This window comes from Balearica regulorum, chromosome 1, assembly GCF_011004875.1.
Source record: "Balearica regulorum gibbericeps isolate bBalReg1 chromosome 1, bBalReg1.pri, whole genome shotgun sequence".
In the NCBI taxonomy this organism is placed as follows: domain Eukaryota; kingdom Metazoa; phylum Chordata; class Aves; order Gruiformes; family Gruidae; genus Balearica; species Balearica regulorum.
Window position 1 is genome coordinate 54,546,306 of NC_046184.1, and position 22,906 is coordinate 54,569,211.

Sequence of the window (22,906 nt, forward strand, 5' to 3'; positions counted from 1 at the left end):
TGAGGCCCGAACTCCACAGAGAGATGCTGGTACAGAGAGTTTATATGCAAAAAGGAATTGGGGGTGTTCCCATCAAAACATGAAACCCTGCTGGCAAGGCTTGAAGTGACGTTCCGGCGTCTTCCATTCATGAAGATAAAGGTGACAGGGCAATATGGGGGGACTCGGGCGAACACAACACACATGGGTTTCTCTCTCTCTCTCTCTCTCTTATTTTTTTTTTCCTCATTCATACGGCCTCGACCCGCGTAAACCGCTTCCAAAAACGCAGCCTGAAAAGTCGTAGAAAACAAACAGAACAGAAACAAACTTCCCCTCCCTCCCACCCCACGACCTGAATATTCACGAGAAGAGAAACACCAATTTATACAAAAACGCAATAAAAAAGAAATATTTACAAATTAAAGGAACGCCTTCTCGGTGGCTGCTGTCAGAGGCATCTGACAAGCTGCTGTGTGTTCTGGATTGCAGATCGCTCTGTTAATTTGTTTGGTTTCCTTTTTTTTTTTTTTTTTTTTTTTCCTTGTTGTCCTTGTAATGAGAGAAGAGGAAAAGAAGAAGAAGTTCCCTTACCCCGAAGACTAAGGGGTGGCGTTACAAAGACTGTCCCCCTCTTCCCTCCTCAATTTCCTCAGTGAAATATAAGAAAATATTCCCCTCACCAACCCTGCCCACCCTCTCCTCACACTCTTTGACTTTACAGGCAAATCCCACCCTCCCCCCACCCCAGCTTTAAAAAATAACTAAAATAAATAGGTAAATAAATAAATAAAAGGCCTTCTGTTGGCTTAAAAAGAGAAAGATAAGACAAAATCAACCAGGGTGAGGTGAGGAATGTGAGAGAGGTGGCTTGCAGCTCCAAGAAATGTGGCTCATAAAGACGGGGCTGCCATCTCCTTTCAGAGCCAGTCCCCAGCAGTGTCCCCATGCCCTCAGCACAGGGCTCTCTCAACCCTTCCCCTGGTGAGCCACGGTCATCGAGACACTGGGACAGACCCAGGGACAGACCCAGGGATAAGCAGGAGAAACTTTGCCACCCCTCTCAGGATGGGAGAGGTTGGCCCACACCCCCACCTCAGGAGATAGAAGACATATGAAAGGGGAGTTCAGCTTCTCACTCCTACCATTGCTCCCTTTCCTTTAGTTTAGTTTGCATCTAAAATGATACAATGGAAAGAAAAAAACCACTCTTATTGATACTAGGTGCACCAGGAAAGCTGTCACTACAACTGCAGGGATGGGAAACCCTAGGCTATTCCAGCTTTGCACCTGTGCTAGTATCTCTCTCTCTCGCACACAGAGGCACACGTACATGTACACACATATCTCAGCCTTGCACGTCTTGTCCTCAGCCCTCGGCACAAGTTTCTGTGCTCTCTGGCATTTACTCAAGCACACCCCTTCCGAGGAAGACAAGCCGTGTACTTCCCCTGTACATTCAATAGTAAATATACATATGTATTTCCTATGGGTGCGCACACCCTCCTCCCATTTCCATATGTGCAAGGGAGCATTGAAACAGTCCAGCAGCACCACCGCCACCACAGGCACCCTTTCATGGCACTTTTTTTCCTCTCCAGCACCATGCCAGCATTGGCAGAGGGCACCCTATTCTTTTTGTTCCAACCTGTCCCTCAAGGGTAGGGAGGGCAGAAGGATGAAAACCCTTTTTTCCCTGCCCTCCTTGATGAAAGGACATGCCAAAACAGGCTTGGTGTCCCCTGAAGTGACAGTGACAAAACTCCCCACCTTTCCCTACTCTTTAGCTCTGTTCCACTGTGTTTGTTATCCAGACACCTTATAGGATTGTGGGTTTATTTTGTTTTCTTCACAGACATTTCAAGTATAAAGTTATCGTATATACTCGCGTATAGGCTAACCCATACTATACACTGCTCCCACCCTTGAAGTATGTCACAACTAGTGAGAATTCATAGCTAAAAAACCAACCCTGCAACACTTTCCTCAAACTCCTCTCATTCCAGTGCAAACCAGCATCCTCTGTCTCATCATCCAGCAGTCTCCCTGACTCCAGGGTTGCTTTCCCAAACTCAGACCCCACTTCCTTTCCATCTCTCCTACTGGTCTGCCACAGATTCAATGGCTGTACCAGCCATAGTGAAACCACTAGCCAGACCTGCAGACAAGCCTTCTCTCCCTCCCCCCACACCCCCCAGCAGACAATTCAAAATTTTAGCGTAAAATTTCTCAGCATATACGCAAATATATATATATATTTCAGCCCTAAACCCCCATAGTCTTCACAAAATAATGTAACGAGAACCTCAGTATAGCTAACATATAAGTGCATCAAGTTAGTCGTGTTATTTCCCCTTCACTTTCTCCACGTCTTCGAACATTACTCTTTTCTAGGCAGTTTTAGGAAGAGTTGCCTGAGCAAGCATATTTTCCTGCATGTCCATTACACTGCTTCTGCTGTCTCCTCTTGCCACACACACACTTGTGTGCGTGTACACGTCTTTCTCTGCCAGGAGCCAGCAAGAGTGAAATGCTAGAGTCACTGCTGCTCCCCCTCAGCCCATCCCTTCCCTGCCTTTTTCTCCCCTTCCTGAAATCATGAGCGAGGATATCCAACTCCGACGTCACTGTAAAGTGCAATGGCCAGGAATGGAGGAGAATGGGAGGAGCGAGAACATGGAAAAAGAGATAAAAGGGGAGGGGTGGGAAAGAGGAGGAGGAAGAGGGGAAACCAAAGAGGTGGCACTTGTCACCAGTGCTGCACTACTCAGAACTCCAGTATCCCACAAACTAAGGATGACCTGGGACAGTAGCTGATGGGATTGATCCCACCCACCCTCCCACACTCCACATACACCCCCAGTCCCTCCCCACGCTCTTCCCCTCTCACTCAAACGTCAGACTCAATACTGGAGAGTTTCTCATAAACATGCCCGTTGCTGGAGCCATTGAAAGCCCTGGGGTTTTTGTTGTTAGGCACACAGGGGTTGGACTGGTTCCCTATACAGATGTCCTTCTGGAAACGGGCTGGCACAGCCCCATGAAGGGCTGAAACCACCGGCTTGTTGGTGGTGACAATGGCTCGGAAGTCTGGCCTGGCTTTGGGCCCTCCTGCCACCACAGGCTGCCTGAAGAAATAAGATTTGCTGCCGTGGAGCAAGCATTGGTCATCCCCAAAAGTGGGGATGAAAGGGTTTTGGGTGACCCGGTCGGGGTAGAGCGACTTGCTGAGCATGTAGCCCCCGCTGCTGCCGGGGTTGTTGTGGTGGTGGTAGCTGGTGGCGGGCACTGAGGACTTGTTGTTGGCAAACGTGGTCTCACTGGCTGGCATCTCAAACATGTGGGCGTAGGGGCTCCCCTCCAAAAAGCGGCCCTTGTCCTTGAGGCTCACGCTGCGGGGGGCCAGGGCCGAGTCATCCTTCTGCAGGTCCACAAAGGTGTCATAGGAGTGCTGCCGGCGGAGCTTGTTGCGGTTCTTCTTCTGCACCTTGGAGGCAGAATTGGAAGGGCTCTGAGGATATTTGGAGGAGGAGGTGGCGCTGGTGGCCACGGGCACGGGGGCAGGTGGCTGGTCCAGCTCTTGGAGCGAGTTGTCCTCACTGATGTCATACAGGTTGCCCGCTTTCTTGCAGGCCTCGCAGCGGATGCAGGCCTGGCGGGTGGAGTTCTGCCCCACCACCGATGGCGTGTAGTTGTGCAGCTTAGAAGGGCAACCGCGGCAGAAATTAGCCCCGGACCGGTCCTCCCAGTCTAGGTTGGTCAGGTTCTTCTCCCACGGCGCTGGGACCCCGCTCACAACACCATGCTTGTGCTCGTTGCCTCCACCAAACTCGCCCGAGCTGTGCTTGTGGTGGGCCCTGTTGGTGCAGGATCCACCACCTCCTCCTCCCGTGTCACGCTTAAAGTCATCTCCCCGCTCTTTGTAGATATCTGTCAGGTCCACGTGTTCCCAGTGTGGCGAGTTCTCCTTGGCCCGAAACTGGTCCAGGTAGAAGTCCCGTAGCCCTTCCTTGTCCCTGAAGTAGCGCTTGTGGTCGGGCGAGCGGGGTGGGCGCCGGCGGTAGGCCAGCTCTATCTCGTCAAACTCCCGCCGGGACTTGGCAGAGGCCGGGCGCTTCTTCAGGCTGTCCTTGTACTGCTGCTTCCGCCGCTTGGCCGCGTTGCCCTCGATGTTGCCATAGGTGACTGTGTGAGTGGAAATGTCAGAGACGTCTGAGCGGATCAGGTCGTCATGGGCCCCGCTGCCCCCATAGCGGTCACTCTTGAAGGAGAACTTGCCATAGAGGTCACCCAGCTGGCTGTGCTTGGCAGGGGGTAACCCCAAGTCCAAGGGCTTCTTCCCAACGGACCGTGACTGGGCATTGAAGGGTGGGTTGTCACAGTCGTAGAGCCCGTCAATGGAGCTGGTGCTGCCAATGCTGTGGGGGCGGTGGTGGTGGTGGTAGTGGTCCTGATATACATTGCTGTCCTTCAGCTGGAGGTTGCCAAAGGTCCTTTCCACCTCACTGATATAGTCACTAAAGAGGTTCTCCTCGCAGGGGGGGTTGTTGTAGGACTTGCAGTCTGAGTGGGTGAAGCTGCGGCGATGCTCGGAGATATCGTAGACCGACGACTCACGGCGGATAAAGTCCAGGGCACTCTGTGGTGAACCGTTGACCCCTGACAGGTTGGCCATGTTCTTGGCTGTCCGAAGCAGACGGAGGATGTTGGAATGGGTGTTGTTCATAGTCGCCGTGGGGGAGTTCATTGCTGACTGGCGTTCCTCGATGGCCACGCCGTGGATGCAGCTGTAGATACCCTGAAATGAGAGAAAACAGGAAGATAAGTGGTCCTGCAAATACACGAAAGGGGGTCTGGGCTGCGAAGCACTCTGAGCAGCAACAGCATGTTCCTGTAGGACAGCAAGGCCTGTCAGCCTTCCATCATGAAGCACAACCAAATCAAATGTGATCAGACTGGCTTTACCAACCCCTGCTGTTCTGCCCCTCGCATTTTTCCCTTGCCCTCCATTCCGCTTCCTCTGCTTTGCTTCATGCCATATCTGTAGGATGCAGGAATACCTGCTTGCATCTGTAAGAGTTACTCAAATCTGGTAGGTGTAACACAGAATTGCAAATGGGGAAAATAATAACCTTGGGAACAAAAGCATCAAGACAAATGATTCTGTGTGGAAGAGAGAAAGTCTGTTTTGGCCCTTGAAATTCTTCTGGACATCAGTGAATCAAGAAGACGGGAACTATCTTAAAAAGGGAACAGCTTCATTTGTCATAAACTTAGCTACATTAATCACCAGTACAGATTAGAAAAGGAAACAGAGAAAGAGCAGGACTGCCAAATAGGTATTTAGGTCTTTTGCATCTGGTTGAGTGAGGTACAATAGAATTTTTAATTGCATTCTGTTAAATTTAACAGTGATAACAGGCTCCAAATTGACATCCCTGAAAGCAAAATTCCTCTATTCAACCTCAAATCAGACAGCAGAAGTGCCTGATTCCTCCACATTCCCCACTAGCTCATTTCATTCATGACACAGACTATTTGCAAGGGCTACCCTTAAGAGCAGAAGGAAAGGGGTTCATTTATTCCCTGGCCTTCCAAATGGCGCCTGCTGATTAATGTCAATTGTGAAAGGGACACCACCACACCGTGTTACCATGGTTTCTCAGCAGCTAACAGATGATTAACACTTTTCAGACTTTTCACCAACCTGGCCCAGGTCTACCAGATAAACCCAGAATGAAAGAATTTGTACTTAGCTAAGGATCACCAAACACAATCCCCCATCCCATCTCCAGACTAAGCCAGATTAGAAACTAACAATATAAAAGAGACGCTGTGTCCCTACATTCAAAGGCTTTGTCATTTCTCCTCAACAATATGTTATGTAGCAATTATATACTCCTTGCACAATCAAAGTTAATTCTGTTACATTGGACATTGAAGTAAAAAATGCCGAGATTTCACCTCACTTCAGAATGTATCAGGAGAAGGGACCAGTGCCTTGAAAGAAGAAAAAGAAGCTCCAAATAGGACTCTGCTAGCTACAATAATAGTAGAAAGATGACTCATAAATTACTAGAATCTGCTTTAAATGTAAATATTATACCCTAAGGCAGATTTGCATAAAGCAATTGCTAAGTTCATGTGGTCACCCTCTCTAGAAGGAATTCTGCACGGTTCAGGGCATGACTTTTGGTTAGGGACTTCTGACCGTCCATGATAGCACAGTTATAGTTAACATAAGTACAGATGAACAGCAGTAATATAGAAGACAATGAAAAACTCCTGAATTTCTAACCATGTTATCCACCGTTACTTGGCTTGTTGTCCCCAAATTTGGCCTCCTCACAACTCACTTTAGAGGAGCAGACAGCTTCAGCTAACTTTTTATACTGTATTTTCATTTCCATGTGAAATTTCCATTTCCATGACCATAACAGAGATCAGAGATGTCACAAAAAAAAAAAAAAAAAAAAAAAGGTAGATGCTTTTGCAACATTAATGGTGAAAAGATGCCAGCCTTTACCCTGCAGACCACCACTCTATGCCACTTGTGTGGTAGACAGTCTTGGTGGATTTCCCCATCTCCAGTACCTAGGACTGTCTGAATAAATCCTGACTCTGTTCCTCCCTGCTAGCTAACAACACTCACCCTGCTAATGGAGAAGACCACACCGGGCTTGCCAGAGCAGACGCCCATGAAGCAGTGGCGGAATTGCCAGTAGAAGAGATGCTCACAGATGAAGGTGATGAGACTGAGGGCCATGGCTGCTCCCAGCATGTAGAAGACACCTGCCATGTTATCTATATCCAGCTGGCTGCTCATAACCTCATTCTTCTCGTTGTGACAAATGCCAGTGAGCCACAGTGCTTCCAGCTCCTCCATCTCCCCTAGAAAGTCAGAAGGAAAGAAACAAGTTAGCCAGCCCTGCAATGATTACGGAGCTCAAGATGGGGCACGTTGAAGGCAAAAAGCTGATCTAAGGTAATTTCCAGTGGCTGTGCTCTTTTTCCACAGCTATTACATCCATGAAATATCCTGACTGCCCTTCTCATAGGAGCAGGTGCAATTTGTGACAGGGAAGGCAACAGGATTTTTACACAGCCAGATATTAGCCACAAAATGGTGTACTACAGGACGCAGCTATCACACTTGCCAAATGTCTACAGTGAGATCTTAAAAAAGCTGTCCTCCTGATGACTGAAGACCTGGGCTCACAAACTTCCACTTTCATATTAGGCCAATGAAGGAAAAAATCAGTGACTGATACTGCAGACAAAAATGACTCACTTCTAAATGAAAACATTGTATGTTTCCAGCTCAAAATTCAAAATGTTTGGGTTTTTTTAAAATCAAAATACTTGATTTTTAATTTGTTCCCATTATATTCACAGGTCATTAAAACTAGGTGCAATGTTCCCAAAAATATTTGTGCATTTTTACCTGTTTTTCTTCCCTTCAATTTTGTCCAAATTCAACACTTCCAAGCCCTTTGACCAATCAAAAATATTACTAATTTGTATCAGGTAGGAACAAATGTTCTGTAGTCTAATTTCATGCCCCACTTATTCCCATTATAATATTTTCATGAGGGGAGAGAGATAAACACTCACACACATGTGCGCACCCCACCCCCCCTCAAATACTGAGATATTCAGAAACAAACTAATTTTGCAGATCAGCAATTCTTTTCATGCTGTTAGGAAAGTTAGTTTTTCACATCTTCAACCTCCAGTCCAGTGACAGGGGAAAAAAAATCCGTGTATTTATGTGGCGCCATAGCACAGTCTTTAAAGCTTTATGGAGAACTTACATCTTTTTCTGAAATAATACATATTAGGCTGTTTAAGAGACAGAACACCCTATCTGTCAGGTGGCCAGTTTTCTGCTGAAGTATATCAGAGCTATGTTCCTTCCATATTTATTATACCTTATGTTATTTTCAGAGTTCAGAAAAAAGAAATACTTATAAATAAAATAACCTGTGAATTTTATTTATTTAAAAAAAAAACAAAACACAGCAAGATGTAATATGGAATGGAAAGAGAAAGCCAGGAAAATATTTGCTAATAAGGAATTCCTTACCCCATGAATAACATTTTTTTAATAATAGCGATTTCTCTGTAAAGGATGAGATGAACCAGGTAACCATAATGTTCTGATTAAAAACTCACTCCAAAATATGCTTTGGAGTCTCAAGTCCTTCCTTGGTCTTTTTGAGGTTTTGGGAAATCTGAGTTAACTCTTTCATCCAGAAATATTTAACCTTTAATGTTGTAAAGTCTACATGGCTTGATACTGTCTAGAACTATAAAGCATGGGATGATCACAGAAAGTCCAGTATAATTAGTGGGTTTGGTCATGGCAAAACCTCAAAGGTAGTGAAAAGTTCACAACAGAAATCTTGTTTTTATAAGACGTTCTTCACAAAAGATATTTTTCAATCACACATCTGAACTGGTTCTATGAAACCTGTAGTGCTTTTGACATTGCTTTGATGATACTGCTACCCTGCATCAACAACATAAAACAAGTGACATCCTCACATTTTTGGTGTAATGCCTCTAACAAATCCTTGTTAATAATTTTCTATTCTCAGCTCAAATCTGAAGCCCCAGAGCTAGGAACTTCTATTTCCAACATACTTGGTATTTCTTAGGAAAACTCCAACTTCTCTTTTTCTTGTCACTTACCATCTCCAAAAAGCTGTAGAATGGCAAGATCAACCTGGCGCTTCCAGCCTGAGTCCTTTTGGATGGCAATGCCATAGCCAGTGGAGGCAAACACTTTCCCACTCCCAATGGTCACCAGCTTGCAGCCTTCATCTCTGCCAGCCATGTAGTTTAGCACTGCTGCATCATAAATGAAAGCATCCAACTTCCTGCACAGGTGCAAGAAACAAGAGGGGCATAGTACAGAAAAGATAGAATATCTGTATGAGTTCAAAAGTGTTCTCAGGTAATTAAAGCAGAAATGAACCTCTTTCAGATAGAGTACAATAGGTTGCATCTTCATCAGAGTTAACTAAAATCTGAGCCTAGGACCTGTTTACAGATGAAGCTAGATTATATATGAGGACTGTCTATTTATTCCTGACTCTTTGATAATCACCATTTCTGATCTGAGAGAAAATTTGGAATACAAGCATACTGGAAAACAAAATGAATGAAGAGGAAGTCAAGGGGATCTGTAGTCCTAAGAATAGCTTATATTTCTGTACTGCCTTTCATCTGAAAGGAACCTAAAATGCTTCATAAAATCTATCAATATTAGATCACAAAGAAGGGGTTGAAATAAGGAAAATATTATCTCTGATTCAAACTGCTGGCATGACTTAGCTGACCAAAACGTATTTTTTTTGCAAATTAAATATAGTCAGGACATCAGGTTTAACTCCTCAGTTACACTGAAAAGCACTACTGGATCTTTACCCATGTCAAGTGGCCACAGTAACAGCTTTGCGGTTTACTATGCTGAGTAGCTCTTTGGTGAAGAGTGCTTAGCTGAAAACCACAAGAAAAATTCTGTTTCAACACAGAGAAATCCCCATGATGGGATGGGATGGGTAGACAGCACAACAGAATGATGAGCGCCTTCCTCTCACTGCAACAAATTGATTTGGGGGGGGGGGGGGGCAGTCTCAGGGGGCTGCATCTTCCACATAACCGAAGACAGCCGATGAGTAAATCCTCCCACTAGATCTGAAACGAAGCACTTTCCAATAAAAGACCAAAGACCTTCCACCTTGCACATTCTCACACCCACGCTATCTTTTCAATCCACCTCCTGCACATATATTTCCAGTATAGTGATTATCTCAGTCAAGTGTGTATCTGTGGGGAACCCTGTCCAAGGGTGGATATGAAGCCAGGATAGTATCTACCACAAGTGATGAGCTCTATTTCATCCATATATTTCCAGGACAGAGCATATTTATTTCCTGGATGATGACTATCCTGGCAAATGTACCTTCCCAGGATGGCATCCAGCAATGGTACAATCATTTATAATGGGCTGTATGCCTCTGAACCTGGCAAACAGGTTTAGGAATATTTAGTCAATCTAGTAATTAAATTGGCTGAACATCTTCATTTGCGCTTTGGAATTAACTTTCTCATAGGAGTGCAACATAAGTGTAAGCAAGAATGTTTTTTTCACTGGGGTTGGGCTCTGACAGCCAAAATGGTCAACTCTGGGAGGAGGTCCTTAATTATAAAAGACAAAGGCTTGCAAAATGGCGTTTTAAGTTAGCTCCTTTACAGATTCATTGCTATTAAAATAGGATGAGCTCTTAAACATACTATTTGCTAATGATTTTCCCCACATTTCCCAAATTACCTAAGGAAATGCTTCCCTATTATTCCTTATTATGCAAACATCATTTTGTTCAGCCTTTGATACTAAAATATTCCAGAGAGAAGGGCTACTTCCAACTATTTGCTTCAAGCACACCTTCCATTACACTATATTAGCTAGCAATACACTAGGGTGGGATTAATCTGACAAGGATTGTTTCAGCTTCGTGATTAACATAAACTTTTACAGACAGGAGGAGGGAAAATAAAGGAATTTCCAGATGACAATGCAAACACTCTGAATAAACCTTTGTCCACAGAGTTTTTCCTGCATATGCATAAGGACCCATCAGCATGAAAGAACTTGCTGAAGCAAGGTCTTTAGGATTAATATACACAAGGATACAGAAGACCTTTTTTTTTTTTTCCCCCCCCAAACAGTCTTATAAACACAGCAAAATTAGAAACTCTTATACAGATTTCATCCTGGCTAAGAGAACCACAAAATTATTCTCCTGTGCTGTGTGTGGTCTTGCTATACTTCTAACCATGGAGTGATAATGGAAGATCATTTTCCAAACCCCACAAAAAAATTTCCAGACAATCATGCAAAGAAGTCAGGTTTCTGTGGTGAGTAAGCATGGAAGAAGAAAGCCTCACCCAGTCTTCAGCGAGAACAGTGCATCATCCACCCCCCTCTGATTGAACTTCACCATGTAGCTGTGCATTTCAGGGTAGTTGTTGCGAATGTTCCTTTCTGTGCTGCCGTTGGGAACTGTCCCAAAGCGGAAAGGGGGAGAAAAGTCATTGGGTTTCTGGAACTGGAGAGACAGAAAAAGAACATTTGTCACAATCTTTCAGCAAGAAACAGTCACCTGAATAGCAGAACACATTCTCCTTGGAAGGGAGTTCTGATTCTATTTTACTATCAGGTGGAAAACATTATCGAGAAGTTACTACATTTCACTATTTTCAAACACAAACATCTGTTAGTGCCTCAGAATGAAATAGTGAATCTGAGCAACCTGGTCTTTTTGTTCATTCTGGATTAAGTGCATAAAATAGCCAGTGATCCAAGATTAAAAGGAGGTTAGATAAAAGGAAAAACGAAAAAGGAAGAAGAAAAAAGGAAAAAGGAAAGGGAAAAGGTAACAGCTGCTTTGGAACACAGTCAAGGAACGATTTTCAATAAAATCTATGTGTATTTTATCCACAAAGTGTAATTTAGTTTCTAAGAAGTATCTTTTTCAGCTCTGTGGATGCCTTTGCACTTCCTGATTCTGACTGAAGTAGAAAAGTAATTAATGACGATGCCTCTCAGAACACCTTGCGCCCACTTCACCAAACGAATGATCAGCTTTCAAACTTTTGGGCAAATGTCCCAAATGAAATGCTATTAGTGGTTGCAAGTCACTAGTAACATATGATGCCCAGAACAGAGCTGGCAGAGTACTCCAAACCTTTTGCTGCTCCCAAAAATACATTCATCATAACATTCATCTATGGCTGCAAGGCTGTGAGATTTTATATGCCATTTGCTTAACTCAAGTCATAATCAATGCTCTCTGGGGTTTTATGAGCAGTAAAATTTAAACTGTCAATTATCAAGACTGCTTAAAACCCCTAGAACCAGCAGACGGGAAGGAGTACAGAATTGTAAGCCAGGAACTGAATAAGCAGTACAGAAAAAGATGCAAAGGTAGGTCAGATGGAAGCCCCCTTTTCTCTTAATACATCAAGCAATAACTTGCCTGGTGCTAATTCTTGACTCCCAACTGTGACTGTAGATTTGGATGATCCTGAGAAGCAGGCTAAGGCCATGCTAATGGTCAGATCAAATCCATTTAACAGCAACAGTTTACATGGTACATAAAAATATGTAGTCATATACTGCCACCTTCTATGGTGGAAATGTGGCTACGGACTATAGCTAGAGCTTTAAAAACATGCAGATGGGTCTTGTTCTTGAATTCTGCTCAAAGCCAGTCTGGAACCTGGTTGGCTCAGCTGAGGAGGCCAAAGCCATTAAAGCTGTTTATCTCATTCACCACATCTCAGCAATAAGGCCAACCAGGAGCTGTGTCTGTGGGTAGGTGAAGGCATTGTTCAAACCTCCTGTTTCTGTGTACCAGTCAACTCATCTGGCTGTGCAAGGAATCATCTCTCCAGTTTGGATCGTGAAATGGGCTGGCTTGTATGTACATACATGAGCATGTGAGAGAGAACATATATCCTACTGCTTTAAGCCAATAGGAAACATCAGGTCTGTTTTTTGAAACACAGGTTGGCACATAAACAAAAAAGAGAGGTTTCACATAGCATATAACAGGCAGTAAGATGCCTCTTAGAACCTTGTCACACTTCCTAGGGATGAAGACAAACTCAGCTATCAAAACCTGTAATGAAAGCAAACTTTGATGGGAGAAAAACCACTGCAACATGCTTAAAATTATTCTTTTTAACCAAGCTGATCATAGCAGCAGCTTTGGGGACCCATCACAAGAAGAGCATTGCCATACCGGCTGCAAAGGAATACAGTCTCTCCTCTGACATGCCAAACCAGGAGTTTTCAAAGTGGGCAACTTGCTTCCCCAGCGGCTGCAGATGGGGCACCCCCCATCCCCACAGAGCCCTCCAACAGAGTAAAGCCAGCAGGGCATGCAGCAGGCAGGCCCAACCAACACTGGTGTGACCTCAGGTTCAGTATGCCCTTTCAAGGGGCAGCAGCTATGAGAGCCTCTCTCTGGGCTCAAAGAGTATTAAGAGAAAAAGAAGCCCCCATCTAATGTCCATTTTATATCTTCACCCTTCATTCCCCACGATACAATCTCTAGTTTTTCTGCTTCCATCACTGCGTCTATGAACTGGAGTAAGAAGGATTATAGAGTCAGGCAGGGCTGTGATAAGGGAAACGATCCCACCTCTGAACTGTCCTTTGTTCCCCCTGTTTTCCAGGGCCCGTTTTAGCAGCCAGAGGTGAAAGACTCCATATTTAATTTTTAACCTCCTCAGCAATCAATAAGTAAATTTAAAACATTCATCTTGATGGAAATTACTGTTTTCGGCAACTGGAAAATCATGTTTCTAGAGAAGGAAGCCAGGCTAATGGCTTCTAGAAAACCACATACTGTGCATTCACTCACCATTCCTCACACCCTGCTCATTCCTCAGTCAGAACAGATCTGCAAATGCAAATTATTCTCCACACACCCACATGCACACAGACTTCAACCACAGCCTGGTGGACGACGAGACAGGAAACAGTCTCAAAGGATCCATATGGGACCCACACCAGAGATCTTTAGCTTGAATGCCTAAGAGGAATACACATCCCCAGCCACCTGGGTTGGTGTTTGCAAAGCTGAAAGCAATTAATGTCCAGCTGACTCCACAGTCCATGGAGCCAGAGATAAGCAGCTAACTTCTCCACATTTGAGAAGTAATATGGTACATGCGTGGAGCTTTCTGGCAGGAGATGGCAGCTGAAAAATGCCCATGTTTGCAGTAGGTGGGTACAGCTCAGTCCAGGGATGGAGGGATCTCCAAAGAGCTCTTCAGAGCCAAAAAATGCTGCATCTTTCTGAGCTCACTTCTGCCCCACACAGCTCATACTGAAGGAGCAAGAAGACACACAAGCCTTCCCAGAAAATATATTGGACAGATGGGGATTGAGTGTGTCCTCTCCTGGCAACACGGTGGAGGAGCCTGTGTGGAGAATCTGGGGAAGATCCATAATGAGGAAAATTAATTGACACTATTGTCAAAGAGTTCAGTAAGGAAAAGGCTCTTCTTTGGCTTCTCCCAAGGGCTGGGAGAGTAGGCCTGGATCAGAACTGTCAGCCCCAGGGAAGCAGGGCTCTTTGGCAGGCTGGTCTAGGAGTCTGACAGACATGAGACAGGAGCTGAGACACAGTGCAGAGGCCATTACACAGAGGCAGCCTGTGCAGAGGTAATCTCAATGCCTCAGTAAATACTGACAAAGGAATTAACCACAGATATTGACAGAAAGGGTCAGAATTAAAATTAATGAGAGAGCTCTCCCATAATTTCATGTAAATATTTCTCCTGCCAGAGCCCTAAGTCACAACTACTCTACCCCAGGCATCAGCAAAGAGGAACCCTGTGAGGATCTGACAAAAAAATATGGTGATAACGGGGGAGGGGAAGATAAGCAACTGCACCAGTTGCTGAGCAAACCCAGCTGCTGAGAGTCGCAGGGAGCAGCAAACGGGGCTGTAGAAGCTCGTAGCAGCCCCACCTCACCTGTCCCTGCAGCAGGAGCCCTGTCCTGCTGCCCAGCTCTACCTGCCTCAAGGGGTGACTGCCTGGGAGGGAACCTGCAGGGCTCAGCTGCAGCCCTCTGCACCCAAAGAGCCCCCAGCGGAGGTGTACCCCACCTGCTCATTCACCATGGGGCCTTGGTAGCGAGATGCTCCCCCTGTACCCAAGATGATGTGACATCCTCTCACATATGAGAGAAGATCCCTTATGGAGCTGGCTTCATATCAAATTGGGGGAGGAGATGGGTGCCAGAGATGGGGGTGGGAAGCAGACAGCAAGCTTGCCTGAAAGGCTGGGGTGGCTTTGGGACATGAGATGCCTGTGTTCAGAGCCTAGTGACTGCCCGCTTCTTCAACCCCCTCACTCCAGAAATGGAAATCAAGAAGCATTAAGTCCAAATCAGACCGTGGCTTTGGGAAAGTAACCTCTCAGAGTCAGCGAGCAGAAATCTTCCTGCTCTGGAGAGCGATAAACACACAGGCCGGGGGCTATTAGCACATTCAGAGTGGAGAGCCCCTTTCCCTCTCCCCCCCCCCGCAACTCGCCATGAGAGCTGTCGGCAGCAGCAGCGAGAGCGGGTTTAAGTGACTTGTCTGGCAGAGCTGTTTCATTAGCAATTTGGAGCCGTGCCGTGCAGAAAGCAGCATTGTTCTCAGATGTTTGAATATCAATCTGCATAATGAAACAGGTGATACGAGCTCTTCCCATTCAGGCAGCCGCGATTGGAGAGGATTCAGGGATGAGGGGTAGGGGTTATATCTAATTGGCCACAATTAATTTGATGAGAATTTTTTTTTCAATATATTGTCTATCACCAAATGGTTCCTACAGAAAAGCGCATCTGCACTTATTTATCTGCCTGATGTAGGCCCTGTTTACACTGTAAAGTGTTTGCCAATAGCATTGAAAGCAGTTTCCCAAACTCAGCAAGCTCTCATAAAAAGGCTCTTTTTTATCAGTCGATCTACTTTTACACTGCTTTTTTAAAAAAATAATCCCCTGCTGGATAACATAATGAGCTGGCAAAACTTGGTGTGAATGTGTGTACTTGTATGTGTGTAGAGTCTTACCTGTACACAGCTTCTTTGGGAGGGCTTCTTTCACTTCGTAAGGCCCAAACCCTCAGTTTAAGTTTTCTACCACAGCTCTGACCCACCAAAACAAGGAACCCAGGTTCAGCTCCTCTGTTAGCTGCAAGTCCAAAAGAGCTTGGGTCCAATTCTAGCTAGATACTTTGGGTTCAGTTCATTTGCCCAAGTGTTAAGTGCCAATTTGAGATGCCCCAGGGACTTTCCCCCTGGGAGCAGGTCTCTCGTAGCCCCTGTGTCAGATTTGCCAGCCACCTGAGGGTATTTTGGACACTTTGGTGTACGTAAATTGGCTCTAGACATCTACATTTGCACAACTGAATCTAGCCACTTGGACCATTTGGCCCTCAGGACAGCTTCTCACACCAAAAGTACAGGGAGCCAACCACTGTGGGTAGCAGACAGCCCAAAGAGCCCACCATTCTCTTGAACTTGCCCATCAGGGCATCAGTCACAACCTTTTGCGCAGGCATCTATAAGCAGCACTCTGCTTGCTCTTTTGGCAGTTGTACAACCAGCAGATATCTGTTGTGGCACAGCCCAAATATCTCTAAAAAAAATGGCATTTATTAGTGAGCTGCAATGTAAGTTTTAGTGACATCATGCTAGAAAAGCAAATTCCATTCTCGAGTGCATAATTTTAGCAAAACCTCTCTCCATTGCCTAAACATCCTTGATCGTCCCCTCTTGCACTGGTTCAGCTGCATGTCACTGCAGTGAGCTTGCACCTTTCTTCATCGCCTGAAAATCCAGTCAGGCTGGTTGCACAGGAGCTTCATCCAGAACCTGAGTTAGTGGTTTTCAGGTCTAACTCCAAAGTAGCTCTATGCTTAAGTCTTGATAGACTATGCATGTCTACAGCAACATGTCTGGCCCCAGCTACCTTGGTTCTGTACCCTCTGTTTCAGCCAGAAAATTAACTCCTTCATAGCTAATGGGTGACTCGCAAAGAGAGGAGGCTTGGTCCTTTCATACTCCCAAAACACGTAATTTTTGTCCCCCAAGCTGCACCATGAACAATGCTACAGAATCACAAACCTGGATGTGGCCCTGAGAAGATGTCTCCTCTGTCCCTCCCTCTCAGGTGGGTCTCTCCTAGACACGCTGTATTATCTAGACCTCCAACCATTCTTGCTGCTCTCCTTTGGCTGTATCCAGTAAGTCTTTCCTTGACTTGCCTTTGGTTGGTGGACATGCTCTCCACATCCACTGAACAATCAGAACAATCTGATCAGGACCCCAAGATGCTGAGAGAACATTACACTAAAAAACTCGCAGCAAGACAATAAAAGCATTGCTAGTGAGAGTTAATGCTCATTATTACTCTCCTCAGTGCCTGTCTGTGTTATATCCTCTTACTTCTGTCTTTTAGTCTTGTCATCTGCAGCTTGCAAGTTCTTCAAAGCTGTAACTCTGTCCTGATCTGCATTCAGGTGGTGACCAGTTTGTTTCTGGAATGTCATTCATCACTGCCAGCACTATCTTCAGGGCTTTTCCTGTATTCTTTTCTTTATCCAGCTTGATCATGCACATAGGCACATCACACAACTGTGCCCCATCACCTGTTCTGGTACGGGGAGTGCTCTACAGATTCCCAGCATGGAGCCTGCTGTATTGGTATGTTGGTGCAGGGCTCTTTTACATTGTTAAAACAGCATCCCAGCTAGGAGTGTGCCAGCCCAACAGCGTAGGCAGAAAATCATACTGCAAACCTAAATCATAGCACTGGTACAATAATCTGTGAGGAGAGCAGACTAAAGACACTGTGCTGCTCTTTCCTCTATTAGTCATGAGTCTCTTGTACAGACACTTCTCAAGCTTCATTCCTAAAGCATCCCTCTCCCCTCTGCACAGTCACCTAGTTTTGACGTTACAGACAATTTTTACTCCCAAGGTGGAACTCACAGACATTTCCTAGTGACTACAAGTTTTCAGATCCTCCTTTTACCCTAGCTCAGATTTCCTCTCTTCTTCTGCATTCCCTCACAATATCACCCTCCACCTCCTCTGCAGTGGATGGGACTCCTCACAGCTCAGAATTCAATTGCCACATCAAATCTTCCCGATTTTTGGGCCCAGTTGCAGAAATCAACCCTACAATTGCAGTGGCAAAAATCTGGCTTCTTGTCTTCACCAGTCAAATAATACACGCCTTGATTTATAAACAAACAAGCAAACAAAAACTAAAAAGGAATGAACAGCATCAAATCCAATATGTTAGTTTTGGGAGGGCATAAAAATACCTTGTGCTCCCTCAGAATTTGACTTTGTGATTTATCTTATTCTTCAATACCCAGTGATGTTTCAAATTCTCTGGTCTTGCTTTGCATAGTGCTTTCACCCATGAATTCCTCTAGATAAGTCTGAGAAAGGAGTTATCAGTTAGTGCAGCTGACTGCAGCAAAGCTGGCAAAGTATTAGATTAAAGTCACTTTTAAAGGAAGACGTAGGGTGGGTCAGACCCACAAACAAGAAGAAAAATATCTGTGGATGTCTGGTGGTGAAATAGGGACACGTGTGGGTCAGGGAAGGGAACAGAGCAACCTAGGGACAATGCAGGTGAGGGAGGGGCAGGTGAAAGCAAAAGAAAGGAGTTCAAATATAGCAGCTTTAAAAATAGTTGCCCTTGTAAAATAACTGAGATGAAAGTAGAGATCCAATTGGTGGAAGAAGCCGCCATCACATGCAGTTATTGCCAGAGGAATGCACACAGTAGGATTGTGCAGCCTCTTTGCAAGCTGGATTGCTATGTGCAGACCTGCTCTGTGCCGTTTCTGCACAGAGCAGAAGTCTGCAAACCTTGGGCAGCGCGGCATTGCCCCAAACAGATGGCATTTCAGGGGTCCCACGTCTTCCACAGCCAGACCTACATGTACATGCTAAGACCACACTGCCTTTCTGCTGACTCAGCGTTACACACACCAGGCCTATGGGGCCAGTCCAGGATCAGACCATCACATGTGGACAGAGTCCACCCACCACCAACAAATCAGGTGTCTTCTGGGTCTGCCAAGTGTGTGAGCATTATGCAGACTCTGTGCAGCTTCTCCAGCCAAAAGGTAACACTAAGGCTTTAAAACTTCCTCAGGACACATTTGGCAGGCTATAGGCTTCGAGTCAGTCACACTGTTAGGTGTCCCTCAAGCTTAACCAGAGAACAATATCTGTAGTGGAATCACTGAGCTTCACCAGTCAGAGACAAAAGCTCCTTGCACAGCCATAGTATTAGCAGCTGTGGTATCAGTCATATCTGTTGCAATTAAGTGGGCTATGGGATCTTAGCTACAGTACACTAACTTTTGCTTGCATGCATGTAGAGGATTGAGATCTTCTGTTTATCCCAGTATCAGATCATGCCACGTATTCCATCCTTGGAAGTCAGCTTCCTTGGAAGCTAAACGCAATGGGGCAAAATGCACCTACTGAATAATCCCAGGCAAGCACAAAACAGAAATTAGTGAGGCAGAAAGATGCCGGCTAGTACGCTCATGTTAATATCATTAACAGACGTTCATTCAGAGGGAGAAAATTAACTGATGAAAAAGACCTTGAGAGGAGAGGTGGCAGCTAAGTACAGAGGAGTTAAAAATCTGCTTTGTTTGCACATGAGACAGCTGGTTAACGAATTATGAAACACTCTGAGAGAAATTCAGAGGATGTAGTTTGGTGGGGGAGCAACTCCATTTTTCATCCATTTTCACTAAGAAAGCCAGGTCACAGCCTCTTATATTCCGAGCACTAATAGCAGCCAACCTGCTTCAGCACCTTGTATGTGGGTACCAACCACTGGGCAGTAGGGTGAAACCCTGCGCAAGTCTAGCAAACCTCTGAAAGACTTCACTGGGGCCAGAATTTTCATCCAAGCAATTAGAAAAGCCTAGTCATCACATTAGTGCAATTTCTTAAGCACCTCTGTAGGCAGGGAGGCAAAGCAAAAAGCAGGGCACTCGAGGCAGGGCAGCTGGGGCATCCCAGCACTGCTCCAGAGGTGGGAGAGAATTCCTTTCTTTAGCCTTCTGCAGAAAGCTGCCCCCTATCTGCAAGCAGATGACAGCAGAGGAATGAAAGCCCTATCACTTCCTTGTGAGTCCTGAGGCTCTGGAGCAGGTATACCTGAAGCAAGCAAGCCTGCTGGGCCACCAAGACTCAGGGGAAATTTGACCTTGAACAGCCAAAGGCCTGGAATAAGTAGGGCTCCTTTCCACCAGGTTAAGTAAAAATGCCTGGGAAGATACAACCTGCCAAATATTTATCAAGTATATGTAACATATAACTTCAAACGTCACAGTCACTAGCCATAAGCAATAAAAGGGTGGGGGGCTGTTGTATTTTTTTTTAAATGTTGTAGGTCTCATCCTCCCATCCCCTCCCCATCAGCAATTCAGCCCTGATCGTTCAGATGAAGGAGGCCAGCTCTCATCTCTCAGGCTGCCAAATCCTGGTGGCAGAGCCATTGTCTTTTATTTGACTGCAGAGTGCCAAGTACTTTTATGGCACCATATAAATAATAAATAAAAATATTCATTGCTTCTCTCCGCTGACTTACACTGACGCGAGAAGCAGGACAATCCTTTGCTCCCCCCTCCCTCCCCCCCTTATGTAACTCTCCAAAGACGGCTTTTTCCAGACTGCCAAACAATTAGCACAAAAGCGACCAAATTTGCCCAGAGCCTCCAAAGACTTAGCTCCAAGAGCCAGTTAAAAGGAAGATGAAAAGGAAGAGTCAGTGGTGGCCAAAACCTGGGAAAGGCCAGGACGGCGCAGTGGGGAAGATGCAAAAGCCGCAAGCTAAGGACCGTGCCGCGGCCCCATCGCCGACATCCCCCATCCAGCAACTCCCACCCGTGCTGCCAGCAAAGCCCAAGGGGCTGTGTTTCTCCCTTTTCCAGCAACGATAAATTAAGCCTACGGTCTGACTCTGAGTATCAGTATCCTCTCGCCTTGTAACTTACCTGCTTAAGTTCCCAACTAAACTGCATTTTAACTGGCACTAATCCTGAGGAGTCCCATTACAAGTTTTTACTGCCGTTAAATCCCTCCAGATCAACAGAAAAGAGAGAATCCTGAGAGACTGACTCAAGGCTAAAGCATACCGCAGCCTCCTCACCACTCTGCGCTACGCAGCACTGAGCTTAAAAAAAAACGAGGGAGAATGACAAAGAAAGTAGGACTGAAGCGGGGGGAGAAAAAGCATGCTTGAAAACCCACTGACTTTAAACATTTATAGTCTTAAAACTACTGAATCACTTTTTAGCACACAGGCACAGAGGTTTGTTCCAAGGATCTCAGAAAGCATAAAAATCGTGCCAATCCAAAGAGTGCAGAATGACTAAATTTACGATAAATGTACCCATCTACTACTGTAAAAAATTATCTGAGATCATATTTATGTACACAATAAATGTAAGTCACCAGTTAGAAAGATCTATTACTAACATATGATATGCTGTAGCTATTTTAATAGTTATTTATTAATATGAAGACTTTAGCATAATATGTAATTACAAAGATATATACTGCACTATGTAGTATTTGTAAATAGTTCATATTATAATAACTGATGATTTACAAAGAGGCACAGAGAAATAATCAGATTTTAAGGCATAAAATTTCAGACTATCAGAGCTCTGAGTTTTCTACACTTCACTATGAACCAATGTTTGTTATATTAAGCACTAATTGGTACCACTAATGTTATATATAAAGGTCGTATTTAAGCAAAAGACTGAACACAGTTCAACTTATTTACAGGAAGATATCCCCCCAGAGGAGCACTGTGGAAAGAAATTCAACTCTACCCCGTGTCATAAGGTTTGGGGACTTCCTTATTTGGGGGGGTTTTTTTGGTCAAGTAAGGTGCATCAGACTCTACACATTTTAAAACAGGGTCTGATTTATCACAAGAGGACAGAGTTGGAAGTGGCATGGTCTTACTTCTGTCTAGCTAACTCATATCTTCACAAAGGTCTTCTGACAATAAAAATCATACTGCCGTTGAAAGGACTGCATATTTTCTGCTTTTGGACACTGTCACATAAAACTTCCTTTCTATCGTGCAGAAATGTGTGAAAGTACCACAAATGACTGTCGATACTAAATGCTTAATCCCATGGAAGATTTGTTCTGCCTCCAAGCCATCCGGTTAGACAACCTTCCCCTAACAGACCTCACAAGGTACAAGACTGACCCCCACTTTTGGTCCCCTTGGAAAATTTCTAGCTGACAGATACACCCACTCTGCATTTTTCCTAGACTTCTCCACAACAGATATTTGTTGTACAAAAGATGCAAGCCCAGGAAAGCATTTAACTTCAATCATGTGAATAATAGCCAATTGACTTTAATGTCGCCACTCATGAGTGCAAAGTTAAGCACGTGCTTAAGTGTTCTGCATATCTGGGATCCTTGTATAATTTAGATTTAATGTGCCGCAGAGTACAATGTTGGAAATAATTCATTTTTCAGTTTCATGGCCAAGCTTCTATTACTGCAGAAATACAGCAGATCCTTTTTTGCATATTTTTCAGTGAGACTTTTGTTTTGTATCGACCTGAAATGTTTCGTTTACCCCAGAAGAACATGTGCTGTTTTGTCTTCCAATTATCTCCTTTTGTCCCTTTCCTTTGTTACAGAAAAAAAAATCTTTATTTTCCTTTATTTTTTTTAAATGTAGGTCAATTTTATGAGTAGTGCCTTTAGAAAAATGACAAGTCAAAAATACATGTCAGAAATATCAAACAAAGTATTTTGTTTCAAGTATACTAAAATGAGCTACTTTTTGGCAAATATCAGAATTTCCCTCTGCCTTCTTATGCTCTCCCCACATATTTTTTTTCAGTAAAAATGTTGGCCAGGTTTAACTGCAAAACTTAATTTTTTGGAAAAAAAGCATTATCTGTTGAAAAAAAATAGCTGACCTATGCTACATAGAAACAGGTCCTTTGTCTCAACATTTCATTAACATCTTAAAAAGCAAATAAGTCAAATACATGTGAAATTTGAGCAATCTATGTTAATTTGCATGCATGCAGAAATCCATTTCTCTCCTTTTTATGTCAATTACAAAATTACCATTTTGATACTTTATTAGCTTCTTTGGCATTTCCAACTAATTTATAGGCATGGATACTATTTTTTTTATTATTATTAACCTACTGCATTCTAAATTATTTTATTTAAATGCCCTGCTGGCTGTCCACATTTGCTTTTATTCTATTACTACTGTACATGAATGGAAATTACGTATAGCTATTAGATTATTT

General features: G+C 44.4%; 1 protein-coding gene across 1 annotated transcript in view; it reads right to left on the bottom strand.

Moving 5' to 3' along the window:
• Nucleotides 1–213: 213 nt before the first annotated feature.
• GRIN2B (glutamate ionotropic receptor NMDA type subunit 2B) overlaps nucleotides 214–22,906 on the bottom strand; it is a 207,766-nt gene continuing 185,073 nt past the window's right edge. Inside the window, exons 11-14 of the mRNA XM_075750709.1 lie at nucleotides 10,936–11,096; nucleotides 8,674–8,861; nucleotides 6,632–6,870; nucleotides 214–4,777 (exon numbers count right to left, since the gene is read on the bottom strand). Of these exons, the coding sequence (XP_075606824.1) occupies nucleotides 2,870–4,777; nucleotides 6,632–6,870; nucleotides 8,674–8,861; nucleotides 10,936–11,096 (2,496 nt within the window). The 3' untranslated portion in view covers nucleotides 214–2,869. The remainder of the gene's footprint in view (nucleotides 4,778–6,631; nucleotides 6,871–8,673; nucleotides 8,862–10,935; nucleotides 11,097–22,906) is intronic.